The sequence below is a fragment of the Oryzias latipes genome, chromosome 3 (genome assembly GCF_053564925.1).
Source record: "Oryzias latipes strain Hd-rR chromosome 3, Olatipes_Hd-rR_3.1".
Taxonomy (NCBI): domain Eukaryota; kingdom Metazoa; phylum Chordata; class Actinopteri; order Beloniformes; family Adrianichthyidae; genus Oryzias; species Oryzias latipes.
The window spans coordinates 20895911-20922484 of record NC_136239.1 but is presented as its reverse complement, the minus strand read 5'-3'; the positions used below and the strand labels follow the sequence as shown (position 1 = coordinate 20922484).

At 37.7% G+C, this 26574-nt stretch overlaps 4 protein-coding genes across 9 annotated transcripts in view; 2 read left to right on the top strand and 2 right to left on the bottom strand.

The window, feature by feature from the left end:
- cdh16 (cadherin 16, KSP-cadherin) overlaps positions 1-8257 on the bottom strand; it is a 31441-nt gene extending 23184 nt beyond the window's left edge. The window contains exons 1-7 of the mRNA XM_020713206.2: positions 8179-8257; positions 7695-7746; positions 7477-7575; positions 5310-5444; positions 4899-5055; positions 4436-4594; positions 2802-2998 (exon numbers count right to left, since the gene is read on the bottom strand). Coding sequence (XP_020568865.1) covers positions 2802-2998; positions 4436-4594; positions 4899-5055; positions 5310-5444; positions 7477-7575; positions 7695-7739 — 792 coding nt within the window. The 5' untranslated portion in view covers positions 7740-7746; positions 8179-8257. The remainder of the gene's footprint in view (positions 1-2801; positions 2999-4435; positions 4595-4898; positions 5056-5309; positions 5445-7476; positions 7576-7694; positions 7747-8178) is intronic.
- Positions 8258-8456: 199 nt separating this feature from the next.
- On the bottom strand, positions 8457-11179 carry rrad (Ras-related associated with diabetes). The gene is made up of 5 exons (XM_004067059.4): positions 11040-11179; positions 10463-10853; positions 9963-10036; positions 9635-9839; positions 8457-9410 (listed from the first exon to the last, which is right to left on the bottom strand). Exons 2-5 carry the CDS (start codon positions 10833-10835, stop codon positions 9133-9135), a joined length of 930 nt encoding a protein of 309 aa, XP_004067107.1. The 5' UTR covers positions 10836-10853; positions 11040-11179; the 3' UTR covers positions 8457-9132.
- A 1072-nt stretch (positions 11180-12251) lies between these two features.
- Positions 12252-15209, top strand: LOC101173375 (ATP synthase F(0) complex subunit C2, mitochondrial). 2 transcript variants are annotated; one of them, XM_004067060.5, is made up of 5 exons: positions 12252-12355; positions 12643-12735; positions 13275-13346; positions 14315-14514; positions 14870-15209. In XM_004067060.5, the coding sequence occupies exons 2-5, from the start codon at positions 12697-12699 to the stop codon at positions 14982-14984; spliced, it is 426 nt and encodes a 141-aa protein (XP_004067108.1). In that variant the 5' UTR covers positions 12252-12355; positions 12643-12696; the 3' UTR covers positions 14985-15209. The 2 variants fall into 2 exon arrangements, with proteins under 2 accessions (XP_004067108.1, XP_023809178.1); XM_023953410.2 differs by having other exon boundaries at positions 12345-12578.
- A 911-nt stretch (positions 15210-16120) lies between these two features.
- Positions 16121-22082, top strand: nsun3 (NOP2/Sun RNA methyltransferase 3). 5 transcript variants are annotated; one of them, XM_078944368.1, is made up of 6 exons: positions 16121-16252; positions 18675-18744; positions 18856-19295; positions 20274-20428; positions 20926-21047; positions 21255-22082. In XM_078944368.1, exons 3-6 carry the CDS (start codon positions 18896-18898, stop codon positions 21586-21588), a joined length of 1011 nt encoding a protein of 336 aa, XP_078800494.1. In that variant the 5' UTR covers positions 16121-16252; positions 18675-18744; positions 18856-18895; the 3' UTR covers positions 21589-22082. The 5 variants fall into 5 exon arrangements, with proteins under 5 accessions (XP_078800494.1, XP_020568860.1, XP_004067186.1 ...); XM_020713201.3 differs by lacking the exon at positions 16121-16252 and adding an exon at positions 17501-17770 and having other exon boundaries at positions 18675-18778; positions 20298-20428; XM_004067138.5 differs by lacking the exon at positions 16121-16252 and adding an exon at positions 17502-17770 and having other exon boundaries at positions 18675-18778.
- The last annotated feature ends 4492 nt before the right edge of the window (positions 22083-26574 follow it).

Sequence of the window (26574 nt, the reverse complement as noted above, 5' to 3'; positions counted from 1 at the left end):
GGATATTTATCTGGACTCGGTTGATAACAGTTTCGTGTTTGGAGAGAAACATGGTGACAGAAGTGCAAAAAAGTATGCCAAGCAGCAGACTGATTTCAGCTTCTGCCGCTCGTTGGTTAGTGTTGCCGTGCAAAATGCAGCATCTGTCACAGCTGAGTAGATGTGTGGAGACAACTGTGCCATTTCTGATGTACAGCATGGGAGGTGGGATGCACAGAGTGGGCGTTTGAGCCTGACTGTCTTCTGTGTGTAATAACAGCAGTTAGTCACCCACTGAGAACATCATCACTTAACTCTACGTGGGTGAAATGAGGCTTCCCCCAAGTAAGTGTGATGCCAACTGAATTTGGCTTTTTTTCCCTGGGATTTAGAGTCTTGATGTCTGAAAAATGTAACCAAGAAAAAGCTTTTAGGTAGATGAGCAGCAGAATTGAAGAGAAGTTTTTTCTTCCAAGTCTGTTCATTGAGAGGTTAAATTTTTGCACAAAAGGATTTGTCATTTTTAAAGTATTTTCTGGTGGTCTACATGAGCGTAAATTAGGTCAGTTGGCAAGAAATGCTCTAAAAAAGGAAGAAGTAATTCAAGAATACAAAATCTGGACAAACTGAAAGTGTATTAGAGAGGGAACAGGGATGTAACAGGTAGTGGGTGCACTGGGAGCGGTAATAAGTTTGGTCAAGGGCGTGGGGGGCACAAAGCTTTTCCTTCTCCTTTCAGACATTTTTTTAAAAAAATTTTTACATTATTTTTTAAATCTTGTCCTGCTTTTTCCTTTAAAGCATTTGTTCAAAACAAAACAGTTTCATATCATATTGTATCATTATAACCTTACAAATAACAGTAATTGTATTTTGTAGATTTGAAAAGAACGCAGGCGATATTCTATGTGTGCTTCACAGCAAAAGCACACATTTTCAGTGGGTGGTAGAGGACGTTTGTGAGATAAGAGGCGGAGGCCGAGTGTGGGGGAGGTTGGAGAAAACAAGAGGAGGGGGAGGCTGTGTGTTGTACCTTGTGGCCAAAGCGACCATGAGAATTTGTACAATGCATTTGATTCAGTGACTGAATCATCCTCACAGCCCCTTTTTATTTTTTTTGTTTGCACTATTTTTAGCACTGAATGAAAGATTTTTTTTAATTTCTATTCACACATGATTCAATTTCAGGATTTATATCTTTAACAATTATAACTACTGCCGTAAGCAGGATTTTTTTTTCATGTCTTATAAAACAAAGTTATTTATAGACAAGCAGCTTGTATGACTAATGGTGTCTCAAGAAAAAAGTGAGATGGGAGCAAAGATTTACAAAAAAACGCTGCTAACCTTAAACCTTTTACACATAGATTGAAGTAATCCGTAGGGAACCTTTTCGTCTGACTTGAACACAGCTCAGCTTTGATAAACAGGTTTAAACAAGTACAAATTCAAATTAAAACAATTTAAATAAGCCATTGAAAATGTGTAAGTGTAAAAATGTTCCCAATTCTAAAAGTTGTCAATAAAACTTGTGTGGTATCTTCAGCGCTGATAACTTATGTGCTTTTGAAGGCAAAGCCCAAGTGTAATCATCCAATCATTTATTTGAAATACTGTTGTGATTCAATAACCGGTAGATCAAAAAATCAGATTTATGCTTTTTCATAGCTTCTGACGTTTTATTCTAATTTAATGTTTTTTGCTTCAAGGTCAGCCAGGGAAAGATCTTGCTTCATGATAAATAGGAAATGACACAGTCTTGATTTTGAAGTAAAGCAGAACAGCTGGCTAAAAACTCCTGTATATCAGCAAGCCATCGTGGTTAACCCACTCAGATGAAAATAGTGTCTTTGGTGTTTTAACATGCTGATGTGGCATTTTTCTGATGATAGAGGACATATATTAAGAAAATTATTGTAATTCTGAGTTCTTCTTTATTCAAGTCGTTGTGAATCAGGAGCAGACAAAAAAAGGCCATTTGAAAAAGCTTTTAGCTGTGATGTAAGCTACGTTCACTCCGTTCTGATGCATCCGCTTGTAGATGACCATGTACGTCTTTGTTTTCCTCGTCTGAACTGGCATCTGGCTCAAAACTGTACGGCTGGATAGCTCCAATATTGCTCACCATTTTTGTTGCACCGGTAATGTTCAGTTGGGGGTGTAAGGAGCAGTAAGCTAATGGGAGAATGGGGAAACAGATACCTCTCTCAGCAAAGGGAGGGGAAGGGGGGCGGGGTTGCCCTGCTTCAACGACCCCGCCCACCACTTGGAGGCAAATTTTATTGAACTACTACAGCTCTGCAGAAATTATGTCCTGGAAAATGACAGGGTTTTTTCTTTTGGCTAAACGGCACCAACCTAATGAAAAGACCACTGGGAATGCTTTTACAAAGATAAAAAGATGATCAGAGTGGGACTTTAGAAGCTAAAATATGTACAATAATCCAGAGACTAACATGAAATTTGACATGTTAAAACTGAGACATTCTATTTACTAGGGGGAGTGGATGAGTTACAAGGATTCAGTGAGGAGAAAGTCTAAACGGATATGCAGCTTTTAAAAAGCATCCATAATTTAGTACTTGGTCCGTTAGAAGGTGCTAAGAGGAGCTTAAAACAGACACTAGTAAAAGGATGCCACTTCATTCACACCACACAACAGATGGTGTTCTTTTTTGCTATCAGAAAATATCAAAGATATGAGTTTGTTAAGGAAATTGCACCATTTTTTCAGTGTTTTACGACAGGAATCACAAAGTAAACTGGCTAGTCTTGCAAATGCAATAAGCTTTTTCTCAGCAGATCTGGATCTGCTGTCTCACCTGGGATATGGGAATCGGGTACGGGCCAGGCAGATTCTCCTGAAGTCGCACAGGGTCGGGCGAAGCCCAGGTGTTTCCTGTCACCTCTACAGTAACGGTGCCAGTGGTGAAGAAAGCATTTGCCTTCCCAGCCATGTCCTTCACCATCACTTGGAGCTTGTAACGACCACACATCTCTGGATCCAGAGTGGAGGATCCTGGGAAACAGTTGATCAGAAAGTAACTATATCCAAACAGGTAAGAAACAAACAGACATGTGAACACCAAATAATTCCTGTGGACACAAATGGAACATGCGGCACATCTGACAAGAACCAGATTGTGTCAACAATTCAAAGGTATACTGTATACAGTATGTAAAAGAAATAACTCAATAGGGATGAGAATATATAAAATTAGAGAATATATTAGAGAAATTAGAGAATATATAAAATTTACTTCTTCCTTCCCACTCACTGTAATAGATAATCATTATATTTTATTAATCTAATGTAAAATGTGTGTGTACATTTTGCATTACTGCAAAAAAGTCTATGATTAGGAGTAAGCACACAGTCAACAAGATGGCATCATCTTTTAACATCTGTTTATTGTATAAATTGATGTCTAAAGTGGGTTCGATACATTGTTTTGTACGTTTTTTATTGCAGTATTCAATTTTTTTAATGCATGAAATAAATCAATAAGATAAAAATCAAATCCTTTATTCTTTCTCTGATTAATGTGACACCAAACATGCTGAAGTGCCTCCTCTTTTTGCACATACACAATGTTTTCCTCACATGAAATGACAACAACAGTCTAGCTCGAGGTAAAAAATCGTAGCCATGACTGTGAGGGAATCTGATGTAGTGTGGGCCGACAGAACCCAGGAAGTGCGAACATTTTCCAGCATCTGTCAAACTGAAGGAAAAAAGGGGAATACCAGAGCAACAGGAATAGCAGCAGCACACAGAAATGTATTGTTAGAGTATGAAATATGTCTCTGTGTCACAATTTACTTTCTCCTTTTTCCTCTTTGATAAGCCAGCAGACGTTTATGTTGAAGTAATTCTTATAAGAGTTCAAAAACCTTGTCAATGGTTTATAGGGGCACAGGTAGCCTTGGCAATACTTGATGGTACTACATGGGGAACAGATTTTTTGATATGTTAAAAAATTACAATTAAAAAGTATATATTTTTTGTTGTTATTGACCACATTTTAACTACATGTTTTCACTCAGCAGTAATGTAAGTTTACAACAAAGTTGAAGTTTGTTCAAAGTTTCAGGGTACTGTAATTTGATGTTTTATGTTTTTTCAAATAGACCAAAGAAATATCTTTCACTGTCACATGTTGCATAATAGACATAGAAAGAAAGTTTTTTTGTTTTAATTTTTCTAAACTCTAAGGATAGCTGATGCTGGTTTGGGAAGAGCTGATGTTGAAAAGGGTTTAGATCCATCAGCTTATATCAAGTAAATAATTTTGACTGCAGTTCAATAAAAGCAACAGAGAATGAATAAAAGTAAAACCAAATGTTTGTGACTCTCTTCCAATCTGACCTCTGAGAAAAACTAAGAACATTTAAGACAATTCTTTACTAAAAGGCACAGAAATCTTCTGGATTTTGACCTCTGTTTGGCACTAACCTTCCTCAGTGAGGGAGACCTCTCCAGTGATGGAGTCCATGGAGAACATTTGACTGGAGGGAATTCTGGGAGTTTGTTCCATGAGGCTGAACCGCAGCTCAGCGTGAGCAGTGCTCCGGTCATCACGATCCATGGCTTCCACTTGCATGAATGGGATCCCTAAAAGTCCCAGAGAAAATAGTCAAGTGAAATATGTCTGACAAGTTTAAATAAATAGATATCAAACTAAAATTATACTAATAGTAAAAAGTAGAGGACAGTTGCAGGTTCCTGTTGACTGTTCTTTATGTTGCTCTGATTTGGTTTGCAACTCATTACAGCTTATTAATTAGAATTATTTCAATTTTCAGCAGCAGATTTAGTACTTTTCTCCATTTGCAAATGTGCGATGACGTTGCTAATGTATCAAGAGAGAGAATTGTAAGTGAAAGGAAGCTGAGAGTTTGAACTCCTGTTCTCGCACCTTTCAGAAGGCCGAGTTGCACGCTGCCTCTCATAGTCTCCTTTTTGAAAGTGGGCATATTGTCATTTTTGTCGATGACACACACTTCAATAGTGAAGCTCTGACGATGCATTGACGTCCGGATGTTTTGAAGAACAGGTAAGGGTCTAAAGGACACCTGCAGAGCAAACAAACACACTATTCAGACACCTTTGAATTGTGTGCTGGAATGAGCTTTCAGGCTGGGTCGTGTCGTAAATAATAAACTACAGACTCATTCAAGAGTGAATGCTGGCACATTTCGGATTCTAGTACTACACAAAAACAATTTCCTGCACCTTTAAATTTGGGATTTTTGTGTTGCCTTTTGAATGCCGTTTCGTTTTTAGGCATTGATAATGTCCCTGACTTGAGTGTGTATGAATGTGGTACCTGCAGAGAGTAAGACGGCTGTTTCTCTCTGTCCAGAGGTTTTGTGGCATACAGAAACTGACCATCAATTCCAAATATCCCATCCTCATCTCCAGACACCACCAGGTCAGTGTAATTACTTGGAAGGTTAGTGAGCTAAATGAGGGAAAAATACAGAAAATTTGACCACTTTTTTAACTGTAAACAAAGCAACACAATGAAGTAAAACATTACAGTGTTTTATACCGATACAGCTTGTGTTGATGTCCTTGCTCTAAAAACAAATGTAAGATTTATTATTCTATTTTATCTGTAAGTGCTCTTTACTTTCTATTCATCATTGTTGACCTAATGAGGTTCAAATTCTTTTTTAGATCATTCCGTTGATCGATTCAGTTATAATTCAATACAAATTCTATCAGGTGAGAAAGGTGGTGTTCCACCAACACCGCATGGTGCAAGTGACATTGAATGGTAATGCTGTCTTGCGTTGGTAGAAACACTTTAAAATCCCTGGATACTAAGACCAGAAGAGCAGTGCTGACGTGTGGATGAGATGTTTGTCATGATGGATTTTGAAGGACAGTCTTGGCTGACATGTCTGTAGCGTCACAGCTTCATACGCATGGTACTTTTAGAGTGGTACACTGGTGTGGCGGTCCCCCTTCTCAAACAATAACTAAGAAATTGTGTTTTCTAAAAGTTCTAATTCTCCTTGGACTGTTTTTTCCAAGAGCTGGCAACAAGAATTCAATATCTTGGGCACAGTCTCATGCTGGAAAAGCTGGAGGAGGTTGCTGATTAGTAGGAAGTCTGGTCATCCTTATTGAGGCTGTTCTGTCTCCGTAATCTCAACAACAAGTGGAAGACAAGGCATAGATTAACGTAAATAAATGTCTTGACATGAATAGGTAGCATTTTAGTTAAATGTATTTCAAATGTTTTTCAAAATCTGAATTAAATACTGTAATGACATTAATACCTTTAGAGATTTGACAATTAAAAAATTTTAAACTATAGGATTTGCTATTAAATCTGCCACTAATCTATGATTGTGATCATTAAAGTAAAAAGTCCAAAGCAGTTTATGAAAAGCTTTGATTTGACTCACTTCCAAGAAAAAAAAAAAAAAAAAAAGGTCCTAATTTGTATTTTGGCTTCAGTATTTCCGGTCTGGCTTTGCTTCCCTACTATGCCAGGATTCTGTTCATATTCCAGCACCCTTAAGGTCTAGACGTGCTTGCCGGGTAATTCCATCACTCCAAATATACAAGATATCTGTGTGAGCTTGCACAGTTTTTGTATTCTCCCTGAGATGGACATTGCAGGTACAAATAACAGGGAGGGAGAAATGAATTGATGGAGAGAGAGTGGGTGGACAGACAGCCCAGTCAAAGGGAAAAAGAAAGTGCCACAACGGCGGTGCTCATTCTCATTGAACTCCAAAATACTACAAATGTGTCCATGTTTACAGAACTAACCTTTTGAAATTTCTAGAGGATAAATCACAGCAGCTCTTCTCTGACAAACAGAAATGCATGGAAAACATTTTACCTTCAACAAATCAGAGGCAAATTTGACATACCTATCATATTATAGCACCAATAGGAGTTATTATCATCACAACCAGCCATTGATATGTCATCCTACTGACGCTCGGTCAGACAAAAGACTGACTATATGACTAGGTTACGAGATGTGATAGCGTCATGAATGACAACACCCCACCTGCCACCCAGCTGGACTAAAAGCAGAGGCTGGGTCTGATGCCAGAAAGGCGCTGCGAACATGCCAATTATAGATTAGAGATGACGACAGCATGTTCGAACAGCTTTATCCTTGAGTGCAGAAAAAAGGTAAAAAGAAAAATAGACGCAGGCCACTTCTGATGTCTCATTTATGTTTTCTATCAATAGAGCAATTTCGTCATGTTTTGACCATGAAGCGAGGGACACATATTTCAAAAAAGGCAACTTTGTTTCATTTGAAAAAAATTACTTTGCAAAACACTTATTAGAAAAGACCAAATATGAGTTCAAATGAATGTTTTTGACATTTTGTGAAGATAGTCACTGTCTTAGGTTTCTAAAAATTGTGTTTATTATCCATAAAACTCCACAACCATCACTGAATGAGACTCAAGTATATAACAGGCATGCATGTATTGCATTAAAAGGAAAGAGCTTACCTTAGCAAGATACCATGGAAAAATGCCATCATAATTTTCAGGAACACCAATTTTTACATTTGCCCCAGAGCATGGTGCAATTGTGTACGGCATCGCCAACTGTAAAGTCCAGGGAGACCAAAGGTGCTTTAGTGTTGGTCATGATTGTTTTAGAGGCAATAATATGCTCATGTGAGCATGAAAATATTAAAATACAATGATAATGACAAAAATCTTACAATGAGAGCTGTGATGAGCATTGGTGCAGCTCCACTGTCAGCCATGTGGCCCCTGGAAATTGTCATGGTCACAGTATTTCAGACAAATTCTGTCCTGTTACTCGTTAACCCTCTTTTTGGATTCAACTGATACACAATGATTTCACACTCTCCATGCATGACCATTGCAAAGTCTATTTAAAGCAAAGTCTGACCCTCCTGTGCCGTCAGGAACCCAGATGACCAATTCCATCAATTTGATTCAGATATTTATGTTACAATTGAGACAAATAATAAAAAAAAACCTTATCTGTAATTTTGATGACATCAATAATGATAATAATCACAGTAATGTGTCAAATGCTTCATCCGGCACAACCAAAGCCTCTATAACAGCTAAACTCTGACTCACAAAAATGGACTTTTGGCAATAAAGACCAATAATACTGACAGCCGAAAGATCCAAATTGTACAGCAGCTCCCAAACAAAGATGCTTCTTCTTACCCCTTCTGAAAGCGTCTGCCTGTCTTGCTAGAGGTTTGTGAGAACTTCAAATCGGATGGAAAAACTGAGTTCTTGTACTCTTTTTGTGGGTTAATGGTTAACTCGCTTTAAATAATTAAAAAAAAAACTACCCTTAACTACCCTCTTTCCTTCCTTAAAAAACAAATGTCCAGTGAGGTTCCATTCCATCGGTGGACTCGAATATTCATGAGTTCCCTTTAAAAACAACTACCTGTCTGTTGTACTCTACTGATGAAATGTTGACATAGGAAAAGGAACATTTTTATTTTGGAGTTTATTTAGAAACAAAGTCAAAGTAAACAAAACATTTTTGTTCATTTCAAGGTTCACAAGACTAATATATAACTTATTGCTTTACTCATACATTCACAACCTGTATTCAGTGTATTTGAACAACAAACAGTAACTGAGATTTACTTTTGATTCGCTCTTGATAACTTGGCCAAGGTACGAACCTGCGCACCATGTTTCAAGTAAATATGATTCCAGATAACCTAGTAATGTAATCTCAGAGAGTGGTGAGATGTTTGCTGCCTTCAGCTTCTCTCATATTTACACAAACCTGTCCACCAAAACATCACGACTGTTCAAAAACAAGGCAATCTTTGCAACCCATTGGATATAAGATTTTGACTTTGTCAAACCAAAGGTTCTTCTTGTCATTGCAAAATGTTTAAGGCAGATTATTAAATCAAATACCATGTTTGCAAAGTTTCATGCAGGTTATCACCATCATCAGGATATGACTTTTAAACATGAGCCATTCTGTATCATCACCTTTTGTATTCACTTTAAATGAATGTCTAAAAACAAAAAATATATTTTGTACAGCTCTATTAGTCCTTTAGGATTAGTGTTTAAACACACACAGCATCAGGTCTTCAGAGGCCAAAAGGAAATGAAAAAAACAAGTCTTTATGTCCCGTGTGTCGCTCAGAGAACGGTGAGGTCATGGCAGGACTTTGACTTCTGCCTAAAAGCCATTTTCTTGTTCTTGCGTGCGACCATGCGCCCCAGAAACCGTTTCGCCTTCTTGCTGATGCTCTCCCTGCGCCTGCAGTTGGCCATGCGTCGTGCGTTCTCCTCTTTGCTGTCTTTCCTTAAGCGGATCTGTCTGACAATGCCCTCGAATAGATCCTGCACGTTGTGGTGAAGAGAAGCAGACGTCTCAATAAATTTGCAGTCAAACACGACTGCACATGCGCTTCCCTCTGCAATGCAGCAAGAAGAAAAAAGAAGATTAGAAGAGGTGTACAGTTACAAGGAACATCATTTAACAGGTAAATTCCTTAATCTCTGGGCTTTGTGGCAGCTAAACTAAGAAATGCTGCTTTGGTAAAATTTATGAAAGCTTCTGTTTATTGAAAGTTTCTACAGGAACTTGATCAACTTGTTAAATACATTTTTGAGATTTTCATGTTTTTTGCAAACTTACCATCCACAGAAACTTCTCTGGAACGCACAAGGTCACTCTTGTTGCCGACAAGGATTATGGGAATGTTTTCTGACTGCCTGGCGCGTCGCAGCTGAATGCGAAGCTCTGATGCCTTCTCAAAGCTTGATTTATCTGTCACTGAGTACACAATGATGTAGGCGTCACCCATCCTCATGCACTGGTCCTTCAGCCACTGGCTGTTATCCTTTAAAACATAAGGAAAACACTTAAGAACAAATCCCAAATGTATGATTGGCCCAAAGCATTTTAAGTAAATGTAACATCCATCAATGCGTAAGTCACTGTGTAAATAATGCATGGCTCTCACCTGCTCCCAGATGTCATACAACAGAATAGAAGCCTCTTCTTCATCCACCACAAGAGATCTGTCATACGTGTTTCCTGGGGAGGAATACATAAATACTGTGTTACAAACGGATATTTGACACTAATATAAGCATGATTAGCATGCACATTTTTATTTATGTTTTAGATAAAAACCTAGTGATGCCAATAATAGATGTTTTATATTTAAATCTGTTGTTGTTTTTTTTCCTGTTGTCTGTGAGCTGTTTTGCTCTTTAACAAAACAATAAATTGTATACTTGTATTCTTTATAAAAATGTGTTCTTGATGTTCAAAAAACAGAATTTAAAAATAAATTATCATAGAAATAAAATATTGTAGAATAACATAACTTAAGTTTGCGCCTTAAATGCGCAGACTAAATGACTCCCTACATCAAAATTGCACAGACTTAAGTGAGTATTTGTCTGTGTGGGATGTTTGGTCTGATGACTCATTTTCGGCAGCATCGTGTAAGCCTACCTGCTTCATCGTAGTCGTGACCGACATCCTCAACTCCTCCAAAAACGCGCGCCAGACTGGATTTGCCGACGCCGTGCTCCCCGAGAAGAACCACTTTGTACACTTGGGATTCCGCCTCGCTGCCGGTGGAGATGACAGAGTCGGAGGAATCCGAGGCGCAGCTGCCTCTGTGCTCCTCGCTGGGGGAGTAGGACGAGCAGCGCAGGAGGTTGGACAATTCGTCCGTTTGTCCCGTCTGCGGTGTCGTTGCGCGCAGGTCCCGGTCGTCCACCGGCATGCTTCTCCTGTGCAGGTTGGGGAGGTTGACTGGAAACGGGACACTCCCTCTTCTCTTGTCCATATTCCGCAATTTGTCACCCTTATTCAGAGTCATTGTGCTAAAACAGACGATCTGTGGATAGATGAGCCATGCGTTAATGTCTCAGATCACATCCATAAAGATACAAACATTTCATTAGCAGAGTAACTGAAAATAACCCAAATTGCTTTAACATAATAATTTATTGACTTCTATAAACTCAAATTTAAAACAGAAAGTTACAGTCAAGTTTGAGATCCCATTATAAAAAACACTTACTGTAGATGCTGGCGAATAAATCCAACGACGGCAACCCAGTAATCCTTGGTGTACAGAACGGTTGTAGCGGGAAAAGCAGGTTTGCTTTAGTCTGATCAGGCTCGCTGCTCAGCCTTTGTTTATAAAGAGACGGAGTGACGTCGGCAGGGATTCGCCCCGGAGAGTCAGCTCTCCGTTTATTGCAGTGGTGCGTAACTGTAACATCATAGAGGAGGGGAGGGGGGACTTGACTGGAAGAGCAGAGGAATCTCCCTTCCGCATCGCCAAATGGAGCGCACTGTTGAGGGGGCGGTTGGACGAGAATCTTCGAGGAGGGAAAGCCCAGTGATGCCACATAAATCTCTAATATTTAACAATTTGATCAATTAAGAATAACAGCCAGATGTCTGAGGGCGCACAACATCAACACAATATTTTTTTGTTGAAATTTCATTCAAATAAGGATGGAGCCCTTATTTAAACAAATTTGGGAATTATTTAATCTTTTTATGACATTTATGCTACTTATTAATTTCGTATTTAAATGACATTAACAGTCAATTTGTTTGATCTAAGTGCCTGATGAGGCTTAACGCATCATTGTTGTTTCTGCACACGCAGCATCTGTTTGTCATTCATCCCAATGCGCACCACCCGTTACCAAAACGAAGCGCAAACACAATCCATTTCTAAGGTTACACGTCTGACCTCATGATACTACTCTGAATTATTGGCTTCCTGATCCATGCTCGGAATTAACGTTCTTTAAAACGTCTGGGCTGTGTAATAGAAGAAAACCCGCCCATGTCAGGTTTCCTCCTCCGCCTGCATCCGTGCGCGTGTGTGTTTCTAATTTTGGCTCCAGCAGGCCAGTGTTTCGAATAAATTTTCGTGCAGCGTCTGACCTCCAGCAGGACACCCTCACCCTTTCAGTGTATGACGAGTCCAGGCTGCAAAAGACAGTGCGTGACGTGTTGCTGCCCTCCTGTGGATTTTTCTTGAATTACACTTAGACCTTGTGAACTTTGACCCACTGCTGAAAGGACGCTAAAACTGTTCCTGTCAGCAGGTGCAAAATGATTTTATCACATAGAAAAAATACACATTAAAACACATTTTTTTCTCTTATTTTATTCATTTGGAAAACAATAAAAGATTTATGTGTTTTAAACATCTATCTTCAGTAGTTTGTTCGGTCGCAGGAGGTTTAAAAATCGTGTTTAATGGAAGCGAATATCCTCACAGGTGCCTCCACGTAAAAAACCGGAAATCCTCGCCGTGCGTTTCCAATGCGCATGCGCATGTCTGTGGAGTGTTCGACCTCTACAACAGACCTGGTGAGAGCTAGCCTCTTCTTCTCAAAACTAACGCGTTTGTTTTGACATTTGGCTGTGAAGTTTTTATTGATCACCTTATATCTTTTTACACATACTTACACCAACGTTTTAGTTTTTTTTTCCTTTTCTTTCTAGTTTGCTGTTAGCTTGTTTGGTAAAATTGAGTGATTGTCGCAACTGACCTTACTACTCGACTCGGCGGTTTTCCTCCTTTCTTATTCTGGTAACAGTCACTATTGATGCATTGTTGTCACTCTTTTTTATTTAATTATTTTTTTTAAACGCAGTTATTTTAAAGTTTTCTGCGGCGGCTGACCTGACCACCGAGGAGCTCCTTCGTGATGTATGCCTGTGCTAAGTTCGTCTCCACGCCCTCTCTGGTAAGTTTGAATGAATGACTGAGCAAATGTCAACCGGCTGCTTTTAATCTGTGCGTGTTCGACAGCAGAGCAAGGAGTATAACGTATGTTCAGCCGGTCATAAGGTGGATTTACAGAAAAACCAGCAACAACGGCTGGTTGCTAACTGTGAGCTAGCAGTGAGACTTAGCCGCCTTGACCCTCTGCTAAAGTCTGCTCACTGACTCCCGCAAGGACAGTTAGTCAGATCGAGGTGTTCACTGGGATCCGGAAATATTATTATTTTTTACATTTTATTGTTTGAACTCAACATCATATTGAAATATGTATAGTGTAACACAGTCCCCTCAGATCAAAAACTGGTCTGTAGCTGAATTAATTATTTCAGCCACATGATGTCAGTGTGTTTTTTGGTTGAAAAAAAAATACTGGACACACTCGTTTCTTGTGATTTGTGTTGCTTAATACATTTGATTCAGTATTTATTTACAGATTAGAATGTTGGAAGCAAAGGATCAGGGTATGACTGGAATTTGAAGGGCTTCTTTGTCTTCTGACAGGTCCGTGCTGGATCTCGGGCACTTTCCAGACCAGTTTCAGCATCAGTCCTGTCAGACACCTGGAGAGCAGAGGTGAGCATCTTGTTGAACAAACTGCTTGCATTTTTCCACACAGGAATGTCTGAAAATGTCACCGTTTTTTAGTCGTCTTCAGCGTTTTCAGGTAGGACAAACAAATGCTGAACTCGAACGGTACGGAAGGATTGCATATGGCTGAGAGGAAAAAACGGTGAATTAATTGCATTTTGCTAAACAAGTTATTCAGTCAACGATGAGCCATAAATGCCATTATCAAGTTATTTTTCCAGTTTACAAACAAATTTGTTTAGTTATGGAAAATAGTTTTCATATAACAAGTGATTTAAACTGGACAAAACTTTAACATATATGAATAAATCAAATCTTCCAGAAAAGCAGCCCCCCCCCCCTTAAAATACAAGATATGGCTTCAAAGGAAAATTGTTCCACGTTTAAATCCATTTTGCATTTTGATTCATCCAAATTTGAAACTCATTCCTCTGAATTTTCTAAGGAACGCCTCATTATCACTATAACATATCTATTACTTCAAAGGCCTTGCTAAAATATGACAATGACTTTTGTGATTGAAATTAGTCTCATTTTGGAGAAATATTACTGGTCTCATAATAGCCAGACACAGACACACTTCCTTTGGAGGGTCAGACATTCTAGAGGAACGAGGAAGGAAATTAAGGTCATTCCCAGGATAGAAAGTCACATATGCTTAACAGGAGGGATTTTTTTAAATATAACAATTTGCATAAAGATTCAACTGTTTGTCTGGACTGGTCTTTAATAAATTGTTATTTTTCCAAAGTCACAGTAAAAATCTTCACATTAGAAGGCAACACCTAAGTAGCTCACAACAAGGGGAATGGCTATTTTTATGTTTCCTTTGACAATTTTTATTCTCCTCTCACCTCCTTATCACTTTGCTTTATTTTCAAACCCAGCCCCCTAAAACCCTGAAAGTAGCAGGTCCAATCCGGTTTCCAATCCGGTTTGTCTTTGTGTTTCAGACTGCTCCACTGCTGGCACCCCTGAGTATCACAGCCTCCCAGCAGCAGGTGGCGGTGCGAGCTTTCCAGACCAGCGCTGTGAGCCGAGACATTGACACAGCCGCTAAATTCATCGGAGCTGGAGCTGCCACCGTGGGAGTAGCTGGGTCTGGAGCTGGAATCGGAACGGTGTTCGGCAGCCTCATCATCGGATATGCCAGGTGAAAATTGTGTTTTTAGGGAGACGGCTACTTCCTTTTGATTATTTTTTTTTTCATCAGCTGACCACATCGCAACATAACTTTTTATTATTCATGTGTGTGTGTTTTTTTTCCTAAATCCCGTAGTGTTTTAATAATTACTTTTTGTTAAAAGGAGATTTCTGGAATCTAATCTTGTCTTTCTGTAACTCAAAGCATTTTTGTACCAGATAGACTGATCCCCCTGTCTAAAATGAATAATTGTTATTTTCAACATAAAATTTGAGTTTGTTCCAAAGCTTGATGTGTCTGCCATTTCTCTGAACTTTATCAGAGCTATGATTTCTCACAGAAATGTTTGTTCTTCTCTCAACAGGAACCCTTCCCTGAAGCAGCAGCTTTTCTCTTATGCCATCTTAGGCTTTGCTCTGTCCGAAGCTATGGGTCTCTTCTGTCTGATGGTTGCTTTTCTTATTCTCTTTGCCATGTAAACCAGTTTGGCAGCTCAATGTCAGCAGTGGTTAGCAGGCTGAACAGCTGGATGATTTCAGCTCGGTGTTGCTCATTCTTTTCAATGTCTCTTTGAAGAAAGGGATTTGTGCAGTGTAAAGATCTCTGCTAAACTTTAACGAAAAATGGCTCTGAAGTATTGTATATTTAATCAAACATTTTTGTTAACATCCAACCAGTCCCACAATAAAACATTTAAATCTGTACACTTCTTTTTTAGTTTTTCTTTTTTTTCTTCCTAATTTCAAATATTACAAACTACTTATTATGAGTTGATAATTAGCATTGTGTTGATTTAAAAAAAAAAAAGAAACTTAAATGATTTGGGAAGTCACATGTGACTTGAGAACATTAATTTGGTTTTGCAGAATTGCAATCAAATCTCTGCAGATCCCACAATCATCTGAAAGTCCTACATTTATATCTCAGAAAAAGACACAGGAAGTGCATCAAGCAACACAGCCAATCAAATCATGACAAGTTCAAGCATCAGCTTGGCTTAACACATGCATTTTCATGAAAATCCTTTAGTTTCACATTTGGCAATCTATTCATGTATATAATTTGTCAATTATAAAGCTACAAAGAACTATAAATTAATGATCATAAATAAAAACTAGGGGGAAAAAACTATTTCCCTGGGAAATTGCAATGTGTCGGAGCAAAAACTAAAGATGATCTAGTCAATTTAAAGAGGTCAAGTGTGCTTTATGCTTTTATGCCTGTTAACTCAGTGACACAAGACATGTACAGTTAAAATAGAAATTATCAACATTTTGTAGAATTCTTGACTAAAACTACAGGAAATGCAACAATTTGTTAAAAAAATAAAGCAAATTACTAATTTTATGAAGGAAAATAAAAAAAATTGTGAGGAACTCCAGGACATTTTTCTTATGTAGTCTTCTGCTTTTCTTTAAACACAATCCGTTCCTAAAATGGTAAATACAGTAACACACTCTTGGCTTTGAAAACAAAATATTTTCTTTATTTTTGGGATCTTCTGACAAATAAAAAAAAAAAAAACTAAGAAAAAGCCCTCTTTTCTTATAACTGAGGTGATCATGTATAAGTGCAATGTAAATATGGTTTCTTTCCTTTTCAGACCCCTTTCTAGTTCAGCCCAGCATCTATTGACTATAGAATAATAAATAACAAAGGACAATTGATTTAATTCTTCTCTGCCACAAAGGCGTGTTTCAAGTGGAAAAGTTCCCAGGAGAAGGAAATCTTGGAAAGGTGTCAAAAGGTAAAAAGTTGGAAACAAATGATGTAAAAATTAAAATAAAAATAAAAATCATAGATATAAGTAAAAATAACATTGCAGCATTAACGTAAACGTGTTGAAAAGGTGATAAAGGAAACAAATTGCAAAGTGCATTGATAGCTTTTATTATAGAAGAAATGCATGTGTAGCTTTTGAAAATCTGGATCAGTCTGCATCATTTCATGTCTAATAGAGGCATGACAAAAGTCATTTCTAGCCATTACTGTTCACTACCATTACTTTCACACTCTCAAAGTCAGGCTGTATCTTCTATTAATTTAAGGAGTTGATATGGGAGCACTTGGCAATGTTTTAACTGCACAGTTCTACCACACACCTATATAATAACCACTGTTACATTATCAGAACCCTTGTGAATATGTAGAGAATGTCTACATGTTGTGTTTTATGATCATTCATAAATGCACACCAGAAGGTTTTCTACTCTAACTGCTTTGACCCAGCAGAGCTTTGACAGCATCTGGTGATTCGACACACCTAAACAACATTAAATAAAGGTCAACTCGGACAGTATTTGTTGTAATTTGTTCTAACACAATCAAGAAGGCAGTGCAGCAGTTTAACTTTCTCAAGCAGATGCTGCTTATTGATCTAAAAAATGATATCACATCTGCTGGTATCTTAGAGATTCACACCACAGACTGAATTATTTTATTCAAGAAAGAACGAGAGAAGCCCCTTATAATAGATGACGTGAAACCAATTAATTAGAAACTTCTATTCTCTGGAAAAAAGTTGAAGCATGAACAACCAGGGATTTTCTACTGCTTAAACTACTGCTGTCAGTCCAACAGCTAACATCCTACACATTACACAAGTTGGCTCAATGAACCTGCTTTATTATCAAATATGCAATGAGTTTCCTAATATCACAAATGTTTTTGCAAATTGTGTGCTCATGCAGACAAATGTTACCATCATTTGGATTTTTTACAACTCTTGAATTGCAGGAAAACAAACAAATAAATAAGGTGAAATGATCCATTGCCCCTCTTTTGTTCACTGTTCCCAGAACTTCCCCTGCTCAGTTAGGTTCAAAATTATCATTCATTGTTAAAGTAATGCATAAACATTACCAATAAACAAAAATATAACATATGACATGATAAGACATCATTGTATTATTGTGAATTAGCAGAAGTGCATGAGTGTTTTCATTCTTTACCGATGCGGAATCATGGCCCAAGTGGAACTAATACACGGTGGCCTTTTCCGGGGGAAAGGTTTTAGTGTCGGACCGCCACAGACGATCATTTATTAAATATTTGTCCTAGTTAAAGTGAATAATAGAATGGACATGGGAGTTGTGTTGGATTATTACACGGTCCCTGGTTAATAAATATGCGACAAATAATCCGGTTTCCACCACTGTTGCCAAAACCTGTGTGGCGCCTTTGCTCATTTAGGTGTCACACCGGTTCTGATCATGATGCTGCTGCTGTACAGCAATCTGAGGGAGAAGCAGAAACCCAAAACAAGGTGAACTTAGAACGATGATAGTAAGGTTGACTTTTGGATATTGGGGAACATGTTTTTATTTTTTTCTTGTTATATTTACAAACGTTTTGGACAAAACTATGTGTAGTAAGGCAAACGCACTAACAACTAAACATTAAAAGTAACATTACTCACCAGTGGTTACTGTTTAAAACAAAAAAAAGCATTTTCTCATAAAATCTATAATTTAGTTTCTTTGTTTCATAAAATGTCTATGTGAATGCTTAGGTGTATTAATTAATACATTTGAGATTGTCTGCAGTGTTTTTTGCTTATCTTGTTTTTTTTTTTTTGCTCATTTTTCTTTTAGTAATGTTAATTATTTTGGTATCAGAACATTCCAGCTTTTTCTTAAATATCCTCTTTAGCCTCCAGATGCCTTAAAGAATTTAATCGTGTGTAAAAATCCCTTGAATGACCTAAAACCTTCAGATGATAATATGTTGTCAATATTTATATAATAATGAAAACAACAACAAAATCCTGATAATTCATCATTTATCTTTGCAGTGTTGGCAAATAATGCAGTATTTGTATCACCGATTACTATTGTTCATTTAGGTTTTTTGTCATCTTTTTTTCAACCACCTGTTCCACAGCAGACACCATCTTCTATTTGAGCATATAGTTTTCTAGTTATCCGCCTTTGCCAACAATTAGCTGTATTGAACTTCTATATCTAACTTAGCATCAAGCTACATTGAATTAAATGAAATTGGTCTCTTTTTAGCATGTATTGAAGTTTTTAAAATTTCCTCTGGGATTACTTTAGTAGTCTGTCAGATGTCCGGATTCCAAAAATGCATTTCTGCATGTTTCTTTTCTTTTGCTTTCCTTTCTTTATTTTATCCCATGGTTATATGAGCCGTGTCTTTGTTTTTTCTAGATAAAAAAGAAATGTAAAAGAAAGAGACCTTCATGTCCAGCAGTCCTTGATCACTTTGACAGACAATATGGTGAGGAACTCGGAGACTTGTGGACGTCTGCCAGGTATCATATCCTTAAAACTACTGTTTATAGTTTTGCTATCATTTCTCTTTTCCATTTTTCTGTTTTCTCTCCTGCAGGACAGCGCTTCTGGACCCTCGGTCTTGGCAGTATGGGGTCATGCTCAACCGCTTCAGCGTTTTGACTGACATAACACAGAAGCTTCAGTCTCAGGGCTTTTCTGCATTACTTCCGCAAACAAACAGCTCAGCATCACTTTGTGCTAGCAGTCCATCCACAGAAGAAAAAGACTCGATGTTGATACCTCACTGCCTCCTTCCTCATGAACTTCATCATCACCCTCAGTCACATCCCTCACTGCAGTGTTACATCCACCCCCTTTCACTGCGATTCCCTTCTCAGGCTCACAGGCCTGGTCGGTTGAAGCAGTACTACCTCCTCAATGCTGCCTCTCTGCTTCCAGTGCTGGCTCTGCAGGTCAGAGATGAAGACAGAGTTTTGGATCTTTGTTCTGCCCCTGGGGGCAAAGCCATAGCCATAATGCAGAGTGCAACTCCAGGTAATCAAACTAAGTATTTTCTTAGAATTATTTTAAACATGTTAAAATCAATATGAGTAAAAAGCACAACATAGAAGCAAAAACAGCAAAAATAAGTAGAAATAAAATCTAGGAAGATCCAAGGAAGTCATTTAAACAATAAAAAATTGAGTTGACAGAAGAAAAAAAACGTATCAAGTCATACAGTCTAGGTCTATGCCAATATTTTACATGATGCATCTATTGACATCTATTATGTCTTTTTCTTTTGTACATTTAAATTAAATCTTTTAAGAGAATGTAGCAGTGGCAGAAATAGAAATCTTTAAATGAGAGGGTAAAAGTTGGTTTTGGGTAAAGTGGCAGATGATTTAGATCATTCTAAATATTTTGTTATGTACTAAAGATAACAGCTGCTGTAAGTGAACAAAAAAAGGAGTCAGTGTTCAATCTGGCATCAATCAGTTCCTTATTCAGTTAAAAAAATCAAACAAAAAAAGGCATCAATAGGTGAATAAAAAAACAAAACATCAGTGAGGCTTTCATGAGGCATTCAGGAACCATTCACGGTGGGTTCCCCCTGTTCTATACATCCTTTTTCTCCACACCTGAACATTGGAAACATTTGTGGCCCCAGCAATAAAAAAGGCTCTAATATTAATATAATGTAGGTTGTAACTATTGTGAAAGTATGTGAAAAAAATTCATAATTGATTTTTAAATCATTGACTATTGAAGAAAAAATGAACAGTTTTATGTTATATTGCGTAACTTCAAAATAAAGCTGACTGTTTTTATGATTTTGCAGATTTTTTCAGTGTAAAATAAGTTTCATATGGAAAGTGTTGTTTTCTGTATAAAAAAGTAAATTTCAACTAATAAAACTATCACTTTAACTCTGTAAAGGATCCATAGGAAAGGCTTTTGTCTGCAACATCTCCTGCACTCCATCAACCTCTTTGTAATGTGTTACTTATGCTTATGTCTGCTTTGATCCAGCATTTCTCTGTTGCAACGAACCAGATCCTCACAGACGAGACTGGCTGACCAAAACTTTGGAGTCTTTCCTGCCTCCTTCCCTTAACAGCAGAGTTACTGTAACTGGACGGGACGGACGGTTAATTGCACAAACCGAAGCTGGTTTTTATGACAAGGTGGGCAACAAACCTCTGTCATTTATGTTGATGCCTATTTATGTTTACAACTGCTTGCAAGAGAATGGGTCTAAAATGTCAGATAGGTTAAAGAACATGGCACCAGTGGATAAGGATAACTATCCTTTTAGTGTGGGCTTATAAACCCTGCAGAAGTTGGAGAAACCTCAAAATAGAAATGTAATAAACTGAGACTGTTGGAAAAATGTTGGCAAGAATGGTATATAATAAAAAGATTAATTATTAGGATTATTAGTCCAGAGAATTATACAGCGTCAACTCTCTGGTTGAACTTTCAAGAAAAACAGAAAAATTGAAGGTTAAGGTAATTGTAGTTTATCAGTGTTGGTGTTTTTTTTGCGTTTTGTGACTTTGAGCATCTTCGGTTGGGAAGCTTAATAAACTGAACTGATGTGTTAAAGTTTTCAAAGATGCTGCACTAAGTGCGCGTCACACTCTTTAACTGGCAGTTGCATTTTTCTTTCCTCCTGTGCCAGGTTCTGGTGGATGCTCCGTGCTCCAATGACCGGAGCTGGTTGTATTCCAGCAGCAACCAGCAGGGGGCGCAGAGACTGAAGAACAGAGAAAAGCTGCCTTCGTTACAAGCTCAGCTTCTTCGGTAAATACAGTTTGTATAGAATGAGAAATGTATTGTATTATGCAGAGAGGGCAGGGTAAGTGAGAAAAAGTAGAGCATACAATAAAAAATAATATTTTTGTCTATTTAACTGTTCCAAAATAGTTTATATGTATCTACACAAAGTGTAGTTTTGTTATAATATTGTCCTAAAGTCTGGAGTTAATTTTTTCTGCCCTGCTCCCATAGGTCTGCACTATCTGCGGTGCGTCCAGGGGGTGTCGTGGTCTATTCAACCTGCACACTCTCAAGTTACGAGAACTGGGCCGTTGTTGAGAAGATCCTAAGAGACTTTCCTCAGGCTGAAACTGAAGACCTCTGGGAGGACATTGCCATTCCCCTATCAAACTATTTCACATTTAGTCCTCCCCCTGGTCAAAACCATATACATCTAAAGAAGTCTCCACTAACACTGGATAGCACCGTGTCCACTCGTCACCACAGACTTGGCTTACTAGTGGTTCCTCAACATGGCAAGATGTGGGGGCCGATGTTTGTGTCTCGAATAAGAAGAATAGAATAGTCTCTTCTTCTGTCTCCTTAAAGAAAAATATGTGAAACTGAGCTGCTAAACTTGCATATTACCTCTATATGGAGCACTGTTTATAATTCTGCACACAAAGTGTCAGAGCGTGGAATATGCAGAGGGGGCGGAAACGGCACTTTTGATATGTGAATGTAAACATGTCAACAAGTAGAGCTTTCAGGAAATCATAAATGATGCTGTTTTAACGCTGCAGCTCTAACCTTCTGCACATCTGTGTGTTTTTTTATAATATTTTTTTATAGCTGCTGGTTGCTGTGAAGGTGAGTTGAGAGGATTTACATTTTAGGGAACAAAAATAGTTAATTGCTCAGATTATTTTTATTAACCTCAATCATTATTATTGTTAAAAGGAGGATTCATTTAGTGATGATCCCAGAGAAACATTATAGAAATTATGGGATATGAGTGCTTAGCCAGTTTTAGATCATGTTTTGCAGTTTAAAATAAAACCCTCAACTATCAAAAAGAGACAAGTGACTCTGTGATTTTAATTTTTTTTACTTTTTAAATCAGAAAAAATATGTTTTTAGTTTGTTTTAAATATTGAAAAAAGGCCAGATAAAAAGAGTTCACTATTTTCTGCATAAATTGCTTTTTTTGGTTCTGCATCTAATTTTGGGAACTTTTTTTTAAATGGAATGTTATAGATTAAAAACTACTTTGTAGACGTTTTCCTGCTTTTTAAACTACAGTTTGGTTATATTGTCACTCAGCTTTTGTTTTAGGTCCATCAGTTTGATGGAGCAATGCTAAAGAATCTGTAGTGTCATTTTCTTTCATCATTTGAGAAAATGTGTATTTGTTTTTTGAAAAAGACTTTCTAACAACAACAAAGACGACACAATCTTCTAGTTAGTATGCTTCAAAACGTGTAATAATCAAACATTTGAAATAAAGTTTCTAAACTTCTAAAAACTTCTATTTTTGGCTAAAGGAATTGTGCTTATGTATAAAAAGAAATTTGCTCTCCTTTTTTTAAGAAAGTGCTAAATGGAAGCCAAAATCAAAGCATTTTCTTTTCTTTTTTAAATTAAAGCTAATTATTCGAGTTAGATTAGTTTTCCTGTAGTGATTAGACTTTTCATACACTAGTTTTCCTTTCTTCAGGTATGATAAATCATGTGGGCACAATTTGAAGTGTCGACAAGAATCCTGAGGGGTCCATATGGATCCTCTTGAGCTTCGCTCGCTCAAGCCAATCTGGGGAGAGCTAATAAAAGAAAACGGATGCCCCTGCCATCCCTCTACTGTAACATGGTCTTTTTTTGGTCATAAAAATGACTTGTGCGTGCTTTTACTGCCCAAAACCGAAGTGAGGAAAACCTCACGGTCTGGGCTGCTTCTGCAGACCAAGTATGTCAATTATTCCAAATGAGGGTCCATGGGAAAAACCTTCTTACACTTAATGTGGATGAGCTTGTTGTTATTGTTATTATTATTATCTTAAATTAGCCTATTTCATTAAAAAAAAAAAATCAAAAATCTTTTATTTTTTTTACTTTCATTACTTTATTTTCTAAACTTATGCCTGGGCAGGATGGTGGCTTCCCACCATACAACTTTTTATAAATGAAAGGTGCAATACATTTTTATGTTTACACTCATTGATCGTAAGTATTTCTCCTTCATATACAAGCTAAATACCAGAACAGCAAAAACATAAGTAATGAAAACATTTTTATTGCAGCGGTTACTATCCTGTTATATTTGTCTCATTGGCAAGTGCGTATGAACCTGAGTGAAAATAGTCTTAAATCTGTGTAGCCCTTTATGACATATTGCCTCGTTTGGTGTGATTGAGATGGCTGTTTCATGTCTTGTAGGGGCTCATTACCTTGAATGACTGTTATTGTGTGGGGCATGTGCCGGGTAGACTCTGTTTCATCGCTATATTGCAGCCTGTCATAAAAGTCTGTGATTGCTCCAGTCAGAAGTGCAGGTGTATTTAAAGTAAATGTTCGTGATAATACACAGAAAGGCGTACATTTTTCTTGTCTGAACATTGCTGGAGAAAAAAAAAGGGGGAGGTGTTGCGGAGGTCGTTTTGCGTGGAAACTCTTCTCTTCTTCAAAATCATAAAAGGTTGCTGTTTCTCAGGGAACCCATGAGACAGCCTAAGACGATCTGCGCCGTGATTGCTGAAATAGGAAAGCTGCAAGTGCCTTCTGCTCATCCAGCTACTTTGGCCGTATAGGTACAAGCATCATTTGGTGCACTTGTACTTCTATTTTTGTGGAATGCCCTACTTTTGCTCTGGTTTCAAACGGTTCGAAAAAAATGGCTCCAGTCTAATACAAATACTTCATAATGTAACCAGAACACCAAAAATCCTAAAAAGTACCAAGATGTGGAAATAAAATGCAGCTTTATTAGGGTTAACTATATTGCTGACCTCTCAGTGAACTCTGGTTTGTTGATGTTCCTCCATATTGAAGTGTTTCCTCAAGGGGAGAATTTCTAAGCAGCTTCCCCTTCACTTCAAAGGGAGCGAATCTAGGCCTGCTTTGCATAATCAGGTGGAGAACAGCTTTTTGCCATAGAGGCAGGAATTAATTTGTGGCACTGCCAGATGTAATCACTAATACCCTGATCTTTGACAATAAAGGAAGAGGAGGAGGGGAAATTAAAAGAGGAACAGTTGAACAGGAAGTAGGGGGACATAAACGCATACCACAGAGTGGGCCTAAATGCCAGAAGACACAATGCAACTCAGACTAATCCATCCTGAGCTCGGTAGGCATTTTCAGGTTCTGGTAATGCTCTGTCACTCTGCGTTGCATATCTCGGTGGAGTTAATCCATAGTTTTTTAGCAATGTATTTTGTGTATTTCATCAGCTCAGTTGCTTAACAAAGTGATGAAACACATCATGGAAATAAGATTTGAAATAGGAAGTAAACATTTCTCCTAAGGTTGACACAATTTTCTCAAAATACAGCAGGAAAGGTGGTGTAAAAGCTGTCTTTTAAAGCATGGCTTTATGCCTGTTTATAACTGCCAAGGGATGGAGCGAGCCAATCCCGGCCCTCTTGATAAAACAGCTTTATGCTATCATCTTCAGCGTTACAGAGAATGAATGATATTAATATGAAATGGTGAGAAGACAAAAGTGAGGCGCTTAAATAGTTCCACTCTGTTCCGGCCCTGGTTTGTAACGTCACCCTGCAATTTCTCTGTTTTCCCATGGGAAATGTTTCCCAGACAGCTCCAAACAAAGTGACAGTGCTGTGGAACATGGAGACTATTGAAAGAACTGTCACTTCGCTTTATTTATCCAAATATATTTGATCACAAAAAAAAATAAATATTGTTTTTGTATTGAGGGCTAATAGGAATCAATGGAAAACTGTTGATGAGTTGATATTTTACCAATTTTTCAGTAAATTATTTTTTTAACCTCCATGTATAGTCACTGAATTATACTTTGCTTTTTTTAAGGAAACATAACTTTATCTCTTGTATTTCAGACTCTTTCAGTTTATACTGCAAGCTACTGTACGTTTGGTGTTTACTTTATTTGCAAATGTAAAAAAAATGTATAGAACTATTAATTGTTTTGTTAGAATTGTTATAACAGAATAATTGACCGACTGAACAAAACACTTATTTAAATCCCGATAGTCTCTTTCGTCCTCTGCTTGCTGCAGTCTTGCCGGGGAAACAAAGCAGCTTATCATTTCACTTTGCTTTTCACTCTTTCTTTTACAGACATCCCATTGATCCAAAAGAGTTACACTTTTGTTTCATCCATCTCCAGAATAGAATTCTAAAACTCCTGCGGCCTATTTTTAAGTTTGAGTAGGTTGGAGCTAACTTTTCTTATACTTTTGGGTCAGCTGCGGTGTTCATCGTTTTGTATGCAACTCACTGTGCAAAGTGAAACCCCACTGCCTACTGGCACTGTGTCCTGATGCAGCGGCTTTGCGGTTTTAACTTAAAGATTCTCCCCCACTTCAGCAGTCTAAAGACACCTACTGATAACTTCCTTCTGCCACTTGTAGGAGATGTACCCACTTCACACTTTCAAACAGAACCACATGCCATCGTTCTGTACATTTTTTCATTGTTTTTACAGGGTGTGAGGGCTTCTTTTCTATGTTTTAAAGCTTACTTTGGACTTTGCTATGTTCAACATGTAATCAAATAATAACAGGATAATTTGCAATGTAAAAAAAAATTCAAGTATTTTATCCAAAATGGGACTAACTTTAAAGTCGTTGTTATTCACCTTTCGGCACATCCCCTATGGGGTCGCACAGTGATTCGTCTTTCATTGATTTGCACATTTGGATTGGCAGAGATTTTTACGCCAAATGCACTTCCTGACACAACCCTATATACTGTTAGGGATGGGGACCGGGACAGTATCTTACATACAATAAAATTTTCAACTGGTCAAGACTAGATGTCTTAGCCAATCACTTCTTTATAACCATAAAACAGTACAGACTTTTCCTAGAAGATCCTAATGGATTTAAATGGCTGTTTTTCTTATTATTTTGCCTGGAAAGAAAGCGTATCTGATTGGCACCTCCTGAGAAAAATGAATAAAGAACAAATAAAAGAAAAAGATGACAAAAAACCAAATCCATTCATTCAAAGAAAAATCAGCTTTTTTGTTTTATTACTCATAAAATCTTTGTGGGACATTTAGCCCAAAATGGATAAACCAGAAATGATGAGTGTTCCAGATGAAAAGGTCACAGAATGTCTCAGCTAACATGCTTACAACTGTAACTTCTTTAGAGATGTAAAACAAAAAGGCCTATCAGGTCTGTGAGCAGCATTGCATCTAATATACTATGCAAAAGGAGATGAGTTGTTGCACTTCTGTGCAGCCCTGAAGGAAGGAGTCTTCTGCACCTGAAGACAAAGCGCAGGCTTAACAGAGTGCAGGCAGGACACTTTACTTTGACCCAGACATTCATTTATCCTTTGAAGAAAAGACAGAATTGATCCGGAG

Excerpts from the sequence above, each read along its gene's own strand:
- rrad (XM_004067059.4), bottom strand. The coding sequence starts at position 10,835 with ATGACTCTGAATAAGGGTGACAAATTGCGGAATATGGACAAGAGAAGA. Across the intron at positions 10,037-10,462 it reads TCACGACTACGATGAAGCAG|GAAACACGTATGACAGATCT; the intron begins GTAGGCTTACAC and ends ATTCCTCCCCAG. Across the intron at positions 9,840-9,962 it reads TGTATGACATCTGGGAGCAG|GATAACAGCCAGTGGCTGAA; the intron begins GTGAGAGCCATG and ends TATGTTTTAAAG.
- LOC101173375 (XM_004067060.5), top strand. The coding sequence starts at position 12,697 with ATGTATGCCTGTGCTAAGTTCGTCTCCACGCCCTCTCTG. Across the intron at positions 13,347-14,314 it reads CAGACACCTGGAGAGCAGAG|ACTGCTCCACTGCTGGCACC; the intron begins GTGAGCATCTTG and ends TTTGTGTTTCAG. Across the intron at positions 14,515-14,869 it reads CTCATCATCGGATATGCCAG|GAACCCTTCCCTGAAGCAGC; the intron begins GTGAAAATTGTG and ends TTCTCTCAACAG.
- nsun3 (XM_004067138.5), top strand. The coding sequence starts at position 17,633 with ATGCGACAAATAATCCGGTTTCCACCACTGTTGCCAAAACCTGTGTGG. Across the intron at positions 19,296-20,273 it reads AATGCAGAGTGCAACTCCAG|CATTTCTCTGTTGCAACGAA; the intron begins GTAATCAAACTA and ends GCTTTGATCCAG. Across the intron at positions 21,048-21,254 it reads TTACAAGCTCAGCTTCTTCG|GTCTGCACTATCTGCGGTGC; the intron begins GTAAATACAGTT and ends CTGCTCCCATAG.